The sequence below is a fragment of the Metopolophium dirhodum genome, chromosome 3 (genome assembly GCF_019925205.1).
Source record: "Metopolophium dirhodum isolate CAU chromosome 3, ASM1992520v1, whole genome shotgun sequence".
NCBI lineage: Eukaryota > Metazoa > Arthropoda > Insecta > Hemiptera > Aphididae > Metopolophium > Metopolophium dirhodum.
Window position 1 is genome coordinate 19,600,264 of NC_083562.1, and position 12,251 is coordinate 19,612,514.

The following is a 12,251-nucleotide window of genomic DNA, read 5'->3' on the forward strand; positions in this document are numbered from 1 at the left end:
ATAAAAAAAATAAAAAAATAAAGTCTTAAGGAAAAAGAAAAATAACTTCGGTAGATGAAAAAAAAACCATTTTTCAAACAGCAGCAGCTTATTGAAACAGCACCGTATGACCCTTATTGAATAGTTTAAGGTTTACGGTCGTTTAAACTCGTTCACCTTTCATCGAGTTTTTTATTAACTTCCATATGAATATTAAAAGACGGCATGTTGGTGTAAAAATGATTTTCTTAATATTTATAACGGAATGATATTTTCATAATATCAATATGTATAGGTATAATACTGATAGTGCATACAATATGTATACACGGTAATTGGCAAACCTACCTATACAATTTAAGTTGAAAATATATTTCTTTCGAAGTTTAATTTAATTTTTATTGTTTTTAGTTAAAAAAGTATTATACTTATAGAATATAGATGTGCAGTACAGTTTAGTTGAATGCAATCGACAATCTATCGATTGTTAAATATAATAGATCTATTTGATTATTATGATAACGATTAACGATACATTATTGAGACTATCCATAAGTTGGTAATAAATTATCGATTTTTACTGATGAAGCTTTTGACACATTTTAACTTTTAATATTTACTATTTAAATTTAATTTTGGAATGACGAGTAAATACACTGGACAAATCGTTTTTTTTCGAAATGCTCGGAAACTGGTACATTTCCTTGAAATACGAGTATAATAATATGATGATGTTCATGTACATTTTTGTAATATAATTATTTTAAGTTTTGATGTTATCAAAGTTATAATAATTGGCGTCTCTATAAAAATAAAATATTTATTAGTTAATATACGAATACACCTCATATACCTAGATATTATTCAAACATTCCAAACTCGACATATTAATGTAACCAAATGGTATAAATATGGGGGGACACTCTGTCCAAATCGTCAGTCTTCATCAATCCTTTAAAACATCAACACACTTCCAGTCAAGTTCATACCGAAGACCTGAAGACCACAGATAGCTGCTAACGTTGCCAGATTCGACGCGAAGCTCCAATCGCTGATGAGCGTCGACAAACGATTAAAAAAAATAAATAATTGTGTAATTAAGAGTAGGTTTTTATGTAAAATGTGCATATTCGTACGCATTTCAGCTGATTATTATCGGGTATATAATGAATAACTGTATTTGTGCAAGAGTGCGAATTAATCAATCGCAGCTGTTACTGTTTAAATTTTGATTTTGGTAATTTTAACCAGTTCCATATTATATCAACTATAATAATAATAGGTACAGAACGGTTGTCTGTTTATATAATATATTATAATATCACGAAACATAGTTCTATTATTGTAATATAGTGTAAATGCGTTATGGTGTTGCAGGCGTGATCATAGTCAGCGGTAACCCACAGCAATTGATGGGCAAAGAAGTCGATCTGAACGCCAATTCTGTGAACCAATTCAATCATGGTGAGTGGAAATAAGCAAATAATACAACACAAAATACCTGAATCATAACAATATGGTATATACAGCACACGCCGCGCATTATACAGAAACGTTAATTAAGTTCTAAGGGCGACCGGAATAATAAATAACCCGATGGGTCGTGGGTGGGTGTGGGTGTATGGGTCCCGTGGTTCTACTGTGCCCGGCCAACAGACGGTGTGCGGACCAGTGTGCGCCGCAGCTATAGGTAAACGCGTTTGTGCAGCAATTTCACGGTCAACCGCGCTCAGGTACGGTTTTTTTTTTCTTACCCCATCCCACTACGCAAACGTAACGCATTGTTGTGTATTATACTATTATATTCGACGGAGAACGGACTTCAGTAATGTCACGCTCATTGTTTTGCGTCATTTGTGTACACGTATCTATATAGAAGATTTATTTTATAGGAGTACATACACACAAATATATATATATAGATTAAACGATATACCTAAGCATAATGTCGCGTCTTTTGAAGACGACCGGAAAGAGGAAAGGCGTGCAAAGAATGAAATACACCACATATAATATAAGATATATGGAACCAGGTGAATTATTCAACGTAAAATATTCAAAACAATAAACGGTTTTTGGAAATATTTTTTTTACATTATTTTAAGTCGTAACAGAATAACATTTTTGAAAATATTATAATTATTACAATATTTGAATGTTATTTTTTTTCGTTTTACAACTATAACATTTTTAATTTTATATCCCAAAGTAGAATATAATTCTAAATATTTCGATATATAAAAATCAAATTTCGGACTAGTAAAGTTAATTAGTTATAAGTATTTAAAGTTTAGATGAGCGGATTATTTTGTGGGGTACCCCTGTAACGCTCCACGTCGCTCCTCTAATTGTTAAATACTTATAATTATTCATAAAAAACTCATCCAAATTCGATTTTTATTAATCGAAGTACTTCAAAAATATTCTGTTTTGCAATAAGGAATACAAACGTATAACTTTAATCTTCATTAAAAAAGGAAAAACTTAAAAACAATAACACAATAAAATAATAAAAAATATATAATTTTTTATCGTTACTGTTCTTTGTAATAACTTAAAATCACGTATAAGAATATTTTCAAAAACGTTATTAGTTTTTGAACTGATAAGTGATCTTTAATAAAAAGTATCCCTCCGGAATACACAGAGTGATGACCAAGCATGCTTACCCCAATATTTTTGGAATTTTAAAGTAAACATACTTAAAGAATATATTTTCAATTAATTAAATTTTTATACCATTTATGAAGTCTCCTGTGGCGATACAAACTTTTTTTATGATATCCCACCTTTTTTTTTGACAATTATTGAGCTTATAATTTTGTTGAAAAAGTTGTCGTACCTATCTAAATCATAACTAGATACTAGAATGAGAAGTTTCTGAGTGACTGAGTTATTAAAATGTACACAAAACATAGGTACTAAGGATTAAAGTCTTTAAAAATGGTTTTCAAAAATATGGAGTAAATGTTGGAACTGTTATTTATTATGGTAGTCAATTTTTACAAACTATAAAATATTGAAAGACTAATAATATTCATTAGTAATTTACTATAATTTTAAAACCATTGTGGCTCCCATATCTTCCAAACATATTATCATATTAATTATTATGGATCTAATATTTAAAAATGATAAATCGTAAATCGTATATCTTTTTTGGTTTTGTAAAATAATTTATTTTAACTCTCTATCACCACTACAAAAATCGCTTAAAGGTGGAATATATTTTTTTTTGTTACTTAATATTATTTGTTGTAAACTTTAATTTTATGTAATTACTTTAATTTTTAAGTTACAAAAAATATATTTCTAAAAAAAAATATCTTCAGCGCACAATGTTAAATTACTTACTCAAAAACTACTCGTTAAAATTTTGATTTGAATGCGTTAACATTTTCAAAAAAATCATCTATTTCATAATTTACAGTAAACTGGTTGATTCTCATTTGAAAAACATAAGTTTGTATCACCACTGCAGGGAAATCCTTAAATGGTGTAAACAATTTAAGTATTTGAAAATATGTTGTCCTTCAGTATAGATACTTATAAAAATCAGAACTAATAAATGCATTATTAAATGAAAAAAATGGGATAAACATGTATGGTGAATCATTCTGTATAATACATATGTGTACATTTACTGAGCGTATGTGCGTGTTGATTACGATGCCAGTATATAGAATAAGACTGGCAGAGAGAGAGAGAGAGAGAGAGAGAGAGAGAGAGAGAGAGAGAAAGAGAGATAGTGAAAGATAGAGAGAGTGATGGACTAGGTAGAGTAGTGTGAGGGAGAGTAGAGGAACCGAACTTAAAACACGATAAATCTAGTGGCGCGTTGGACACGGGTGGCGCCACCACCACCGCCACTGCCGTCGTCGTCGTCGTCGCCAGTGCGAAAAGGGGTAGCAGGGACTCGTATTTTATACCTGTGCGCTGCAGGGAGGGGGCGCGCGAGTCCCTCAAGACTTAAGTCGATCCTTCCGTTTCCGACCCTCGAGCCCAATGAATATCTTCGCGTTCGGCCACCATAACTACCTCTCAGAGATAACGGTTTAATTAAGTAATAATTTAACACGTAGCGCGGCCCGCCAACCGACCGAGTGTTGTGTACACGTATATTATATACCTACACACACACACCGCCCGAGAAAGCGCAACATTTATACGGTCTGTGCACAATGGTTTCTGATGCCGGTGATGCTGTTCGAGGGTTCCCAACAATGTACCGGTGGTGGTGGCGGCGTCACGTACCCAATGGCGTAGATTACGACTAGCGATTCCGCCACGCGAGCAGATTGAGTGGCGGTCGCGGTGCTTGAAGGGGTAGTTGCACCTCCACCTAGGGTAGTTGTGTTGGTGGTACGCATATTATTCGCATTATATGTAGTTGCAGTACCTAGGTACGAGTGTTCCACTCGGTGGTGCTGCTGCATCGCCCGAAAGAGAATGTCACGAAAATATTATACCCATTAATATTATCATACTGTCTGGTTGAATATACGAAACGAGTCGGTCACTATATTTGTTGAAAATATAATTTTTCATGTAAGAATATCGGTAAAGTGTTTCAGTATTTTTAGCTATTCACCGCGGAATATCTATATAAACAAAATCGTCATATTTTTCAAAATCATATATTTTTTTTAATACTGCACTTCTGCAGTTATAATTAAGTTTCATGTCTCCAGCAAATTAAAAACACTTCCAAAATTATAGCAAATACTAAAATGGATTTTGCGGAAACGGGAGTGTCATATGCAACAACCGGAGCATCGCTTTTTCAGAGGTTTTCTTATATGAAAACCCGTAGAAATCAAAAAACAACACCCGAAATGATCACATCATCGTTTCGCTCAGAATACCAAATAATTGATTTCTTTTAATTCTTAACCGTTCGTTTTTTTGGGCTTGTATGCTTTTTGTGCAGGTCGTATCTGTACGATATTCGTCGACTTCGAAAACCTCACGGTTTCGAAGTACGCTCTACTTTGTAAGCTTTCGACGAAAGACGATGCAGTCAAAAAATAAAAATAAAAGTAATACGAGTAAAGTCAAACGTGTGATTTTTTGTGGTCGACAAACCTATGTCGTGGTTTAGTCAGCGTCTCTTGATAAATCGAGTAAAACATAGCTGTATCAAAAACACGCCTACAAGCTCTGTGACATAAATAGATGATAACGTTTAAGAGCAGTTTTTTACTCCGCTTGGATAGTGGTGCGGTTCATTAAAAAGTTTCGTCGCAGTTGAAAAATAGTCTGTAATTATATGGAACGGTACCGATATTTGCAAACGCTCGCGAAACGATAAAAATCTACACGATTGAGGGCTATAATAATTGCAGTTACATTACTTGAAGTTTTCGCGAGGCGATCGACGTCTTCCGGTGCGTACATTATTATAATTTTATCGGTGTCGCTGGTTTTTTGTTTTAAACGTCGAAGCATGTCTTTGAATGTATAATGAACCAGTGGTGTATACAGTTTATGCCGTGTAGAAATAAACAAGCGACATTTTTATATTCCAAATTGTTTTCTTGTTTACGTGCGTGGTGAATATTACATGACGGTTGTAAAATCACGTCTATTATTTTGTGCTTGCCACACGTGACCGTACATGTTACTGTTTTTACCGATTTAATAAATACGTATCGATTTATAATATTCCGTCGAGTTTTATTTTTTAAAACCTATTTCAACGACGCGCAAACGTAATAAATACAATTATTAACTCTCATTAAAAATGTTATAGCTTATTACTATTATTAGTTATTACCTACTTTTATTATATTACGAATATATTTTATTTTATGGTTACGTTGAATAATAAATTGACTGTCAGTTATTATTTTCGAGTGAAAATTGTCATTTGCATCAAATCCGATACAGCTTGGTAGTTCCGATGTTGAGTGGTTGTAAATTGTATATAAATTTGGATTATTGGATAGAAATAACTATATAATTAGTACTACATACTTATTGAAATTGTGCGTGTGTTTTTTTTTAATTGTTCGATATTTAAAGTGATCTACTATACTTATTGATTTTAAACAACTATTTGTGTCGTGCCGTATTAGTCGAATTCATTCGTAAATACTTCGGGTTGATATGAACGTTAAACAGGCACTAAAGTTTAATTGACACAGCAAGTAATCCTCGTTCATTGTGATTACACATTTGACTGTACATAATATTATATTATACAGTTGAATTGCTGTACATTCTATATTGTGTATAGGTACACACAAAATACGTATACTTTGAGTGTAAGTTACTTTTGAACATAGACAGATACTACAGTTAATGTTAATACGTTTGACTAATACGATCTGGAACTTATTTTTGAGATGGTCATGACTATTCATGAAAACTTGAGAGTTTGTCTTTAAAAGATTTCCGTTTTTATATAATATGAAATATTTATGTAATATTCATTTTGTGTTCAATGAATCTAATAGGTATAAAGTTGGTTGCAAACTCTAAAATCAAAATTAATTATTTATGCAGATTAAATTGCAATTTTATTATTTTTAAAAATTAAAATAAGTTTTTATATTTATTCAGGTGACAAAATTATTAGATAATATTAACAGAATTGTATATTAGATTCTGGTATTATAAGATATATTATTTTGAACAACTGGTAATTTCAATTAAAAAAATTGGTTTTGTAATTATTTATTACTTCCATTAAAGTATGAAAAGTTTGTTTCTAGAATGTTATTTAGTTAACCTGAAATCAAGTCAAATACTCAAGTTAAAATCAAGTCATTATAAATAGTACATAGTTTATTTTATTGAATTATATTTTTATTGTTAAGATGAAAAATATTTAAAAATGTAACATCGATTACGATTTTTTTAAAATACAATAACAATGTAACGCATATTTACTTAATATGATTTATTATAGGCTATATAAAGTTGGCTTTATTCTATGGAGATATTATAAACTATAAAGTCTTAATTATAATAATAAACCCTTGCAGTATAGTTTAGTACAAATCGTTTTGATAGATATTTATACAATTAATTATTAAGATTAATATTATTGATTAAGAATATGTTAAATTCAAAATTAATCAATAATCCTAATTGTAACATATTATTTTTACATACGCTGATCTGTAGGTACACAATAGGTTTTACAAAAAGCTACATATACAACGCATAGATTTGATTTTATACAGAATAGAGTACAAGATGTCATTCGGCGGTGGCACTTTTGAAAAAATGATGGTAATTGTCATTTATCAATAATTTAAAAGCTCACATTATCATTGGCGAGCCAACTATCTGGGTAGTTTCCAGGAATATAATTTGTGTTGGGTTCTCTAATGAAGGTGATTAGATGAGTGGTTAAACGGGATCAAAAACGTTTATAGATGCTGTTTTAGAGATAGTATTTACATGCAATGATCTGCGTGATATGTATGATTGGAGACGTTGGTAGATGTATCTATTTTGTAAACGGAGTGCCGTTGATTGCAATAACCAAATACATACTATAATAATTATGTACATATAGTTAGTTTGAAAATAAATGTAATCGTCAATATATTTTTGATAAAGATAATTTTATGTTGATACATCTAATTTAATTTTGATATTTTGAATTAATTATGGTAAACTCGAGTTTTTGAAATAGATGGATTAACTGTTAATGACCTATAAATTAAATTATTGACACAAAGCCATACAATTTGCGGTCAATATTATTGTTTATTCGATTGTAATAACTTTGTATCAGAATTTATCCATCCATGTTTGATCACGATATTTTCATAAATAATGCGTTTAATCTAGAAATTATAATATACCTAATTAACTTTTATTCAATAAATACCTATCAATCACAAACTTGCTTTAATTCCATAATGCAGGTTCTAAATGGGAAAATGTGTGTTTTGAATAAAATAAATTGTTGAATATTGATCAATGATAATTTATTGGGTACGATTATAAACTGTTAAAATTTTAAAAATATATTTTACTAAATGTAATTAATTATAGAACGAGAAACAAAATCCATAAAGCGTACAAAATAACTTAAAGTTTAAATTTAATTTAACTCTCAAAAGACGAAATTAAAATTAACATTACGTGTATATATTATATTATATACATTTGAGTTAGGTATTTGTATTGAGTAAGTTAATAGTTTTATTTATTTATTAATCCTTATGTATTAGTTGTTTCGTAGTATAATAGTCGTTGAATATAATGATCAATGACAATAATTTTAGTAGGTATAGCTGATTCAGCTATTTAGAGACGAACATTTTATAACTATATATTTTTGAATAATGCAATTGATTATTTTGGAATTATAATTTTAAAGATTAAGTATACCTACTATTATAATATTATATTACTATTTTATTGTAATGAGTTTCTATGGTTTTGATGTTTTCTTTTAAATGGTTGTATCTACACATAACAAATAAAATTACTACTTAAGTATATTTATAAGCTTTAAACGAATTATGCATCACAATTCAAATTTACTTTATACCCATTAGAGCATATTTATTAAATGGCAATGGCGTTTACAATGATGGTCCATTAAATTATTCAATTACTCGTGTGGCGTGATATTTATTTTGTATTTAAAGAATGATCGGGGAACGATAAAAAGCTGCATACGTGCATCACATATTTATGATGTGTATAATATCTTTATAATATATGAAACAATGTATTTCACACAGTTTTAAACATAATATTATATACACATTTATGAAGGCATAAAGCTGGATCTGTGACTCCAAATACACGGAATGTTGCAGATCCATTACGTTTGTTTTACGACCCATTCACGAAATTGCAGTAGAGGTACCTAACCTGTAATAACTCTATTTTATCCATCGTTCCAAAATATATAACGTGCAGAAGATATTTATTATAAAATATTATATAGGGCCAAAAATGGTAATAGTTATGTATAGTTAATAGTTAATAATATTATCATTTTTAAGTAATTTTATCAATATTTTAAATAAACCAACGCGTATATTATGTAAACGCTGCAGAACTCTTATCAACATTATTTATGAATAATAATTTTTAAGTATGACGTGCCTATGCGTACAATATGATTATGAATAAAAACTACTTTTAAACAACGATCGTTTAAAGATAAATAACTTGTTGTAGTTTTTTTTCGTTTGATTAGTTCACCTAAAAGAGTTTATTTCATCCTAGAAAAAAGAATGTCTATTGGATTCCGTGATAAACCTACGTACTGCACATGTCTTAAATATTTACTAACTTAATGATTCAATGGTAGACGATTTCAAATATATTATCTCTAGTTATTAATTTTGTTTAAACTTTATTTTTCTGATAATTCCATTTCTACAGTATTGAATTTCGAATTTCGTTAGTACATTAGGTTATAATATTATTAAATCGATAAGTAAATGAATAAATTTACAGTAATATACTTATTCATATTATAGGTTTTAATTATGTATCATCTACGTAATCTCGCAGTCTCTCTTTATATTATAATATAATATAAAGATAAAAGATTAATATTGCCCACAATACGATGAATAGGTAACAAAGGCGTATTAGTAGGGTTATAATATCCACAAATTTATTTGATTAAAGAAACCCATCATCAAACGCAGTGCTTTGATAAAATGTATAATAAATAACATTATACCTAATGATTTAAGCATAATATTTAAAACTATATTGTGCAAATGCGTATTACCAATAATTTCTGATATTATAAATTATATTTTAAAACGAGTATTAATATTTTTTTTTAGTGTGAAATATGTACGTATAGAAATGTATTTATCCACTTAAACGTTTTATTAGCAGTAGAGTATTGACCTACTTTAAAACATAATATTAGCTTCTGTGTGTACCACTACCCATATTGCCGTCATAAATTGTAATGCTAGAGCCTCATTGGTTTCTACAGTTGTGTTCGTTGATTAACGGCGAAGTTTTTTAATGGTAGGCATTCAAATTTCAAACAATAATAGTTGTATCGTGATGTTATAAACGTAAAGCCAGAGGATATGATTTTTGTGTGACGGTGAGGATGAAGTTAAGATGTTGTCGATGATACTATGATCCGATCACCGAAAGGATAGCGTAGTGCAGGTTTGTCCAACAATCAGACGTTCGCACTGGTCGATGCTCGCACCTATAGATGACTCCGATAAGTTTATCAATCCGTAAATTTACAACGTATATACACCACACCTACATGTTTATATGTATACGAATCGTAAATACGTTTCGCAGTACGTAATTTATGCGCAAGTTTTGTTAGGGGTAGTTAAAGAGTGGCTAGTGATAAATCAGTGTCTGGTGGAGGTTAGTGCGGGGGAACGAGAGAGGGAGAAACCCTGTATTCTCGTTTGACGTCTAAAACTGTCCGTCCGGGCTTTTAATACCGCTAACTGTGTTCGCGGATTACGGCAAGTTTACACTTGTCCTAATATATATGTGTATTATGTATATATATAAAGAGAGAAATACACGCAATTTACCCGATCCGTCGTACGAAATTGCATGTCCTAGCTCTCTGCACCGACGAGCTAAATTTTTGTATTATCACAGCATGAAACCACAAGAACATTACATTTTTACCGTACACTTCCCCGCCACGTGGTTACACATATAAAAGATATACAAGATACCCCCTTTTTTTCATCGATAATGCAGTTATTCAAATATTCTGATTTTGGAATATTTAAAGATACATTAAGATCATATTTCAAAATTCTTTAGAACTTTTGTACTACTTAAGTAATGACCTCCTACTGTAAATTATGTAGTGGATAATTTTTCTGAAAATATTGGCGTATCAAAATCGAAAACCGAACGAGTTGTTTTTGAGTTATTTAACTATGTGTACCATTGCACCTACTTAGGATAATAGTTTCATGATAATGGGTTGGTAAGGTATAGGGTGATTGGAAAACGTTAGTAATTATTTACAAAAATGAATCCATCAACGTTTATAATTTATAAAAATGGCGCAAAAATAATAAATACTAGATCCAATATTATATCTTTGTATAGCTATTTTTAAGGACTATAATTTTATTAACATATTTTTAATGACTGAAAAACTTTGAAGAAATCATGAGTATATAATTGAAAGTAAAAAAGTTGATTCTAATAAATTTGAAAAAAAAGTCCACAGGTCACAGGTCCACAGGTACTCCTTGAGTAGTATACAAAATTAAAATGATTAAAATATTGTCTTAAAGCATACTTAAAAATTCCAAAAATCAGAGTTTGAATAAATTTATTATTGAAGAAAAAAAACGGGAGTGAGTATGCTTGGTGAATCACCCTTTATATATATTTTTTTTTGATAGTACTTCTGATCGATCCGATGCATTTTTACATATTATCAATTTTACGTTCGTTCTCCATTATATAGGTAGTAAGTACAAAACAATATTATAATATGTATGAAAAAATATTATAATATTATGTTTAATTAATGTATTTTGATAATTCACTATAACTAATATTCCCACGTGTGATCAATCATTCTCAAATTTCATCACGATAATATAATATGGTAATATGAATAATTATTAACTGAATATAATTTCTACAAAAGTATATTATCACACTATGTCACAAATTACGTATATTATTTTATAAGTGCAAATACTAAATTAGCAATATTTTTGCTTATTATTTTTAACTTTTATACATTTGTTTTTATTAGGTACACATGCATTATAAATAATTTTAAATTTAATAAAATACTTATTATAGATTATAGAAGTTTGGGAAACTATTAAACTTTATCAGGTATTTTGAATAAATAGAATAAGCCTTCACATAATATGTGCATAGTTTTTAAAATTAATTTTCATACTTTTACACTATTGTTTTGAGATTTGATTTTACTTGATCATTTGGCACGTCATCTGTGACATTTTAACTTAAAGTATTTCTTCACATAAATTTACTTCAAAGTTAAATATTTCTTCTTAAAAATATTTCTTTTATAATTTATGTTGATTATTTAAAATAAGAACTTAAAAGCGCTTATGCGTGATTGTTTTAGTATGGACTAAATACTAATTGATAATTAACTTCATCATCGCACAGATTATAAATGAATAATTGAAACTTTTTGTTCAGTATCATTACATTTTTTGTCAAAAAAAAAACACAAAACATTATTACTAATGTTAAATAAAAATAATACAATTCTGATTTTTTTTTTTATCAATGTCATTAATAAATTATATAGTTTTACTTTTATTCTATTAGTTTAA

The 12,251-nt window shown here is 29.3% G+C and overlaps 1 protein-coding gene and 1 long non-coding RNA gene across 4 annotated transcripts in view; one reads left to right on the top strand and one right to left on the bottom strand.

The window, feature by feature from the left end:
• Positions 1-12,251, top strand: part of LOC132942003 (lachesin-like) — a 108,125-nt gene that overhangs the window by 36,453 nt on the left and 59,421 nt on the right. For all 3 annotated transcript variants that reach the window (XM_061010286.1, XM_061010285.1, XM_061010287.1), the window contains exon 3: positions 1,357-1,443. In XM_061010286.1, the coding sequence (XP_060866269.1) occupies positions 1,357-1,443 (87 nt within the window). The remainder of the gene's footprint in view (positions 1-1,356; positions 1,444-12,251) is intronic.
• Positions 1-12,251, bottom strand: part of LOC132942009 (uncharacterized) — a 61,353-nt gene that overhangs the window by 27,945 nt on the left and 21,157 nt on the right. The gene's annotated exons all lie outside the window — the stretch shown is intronic.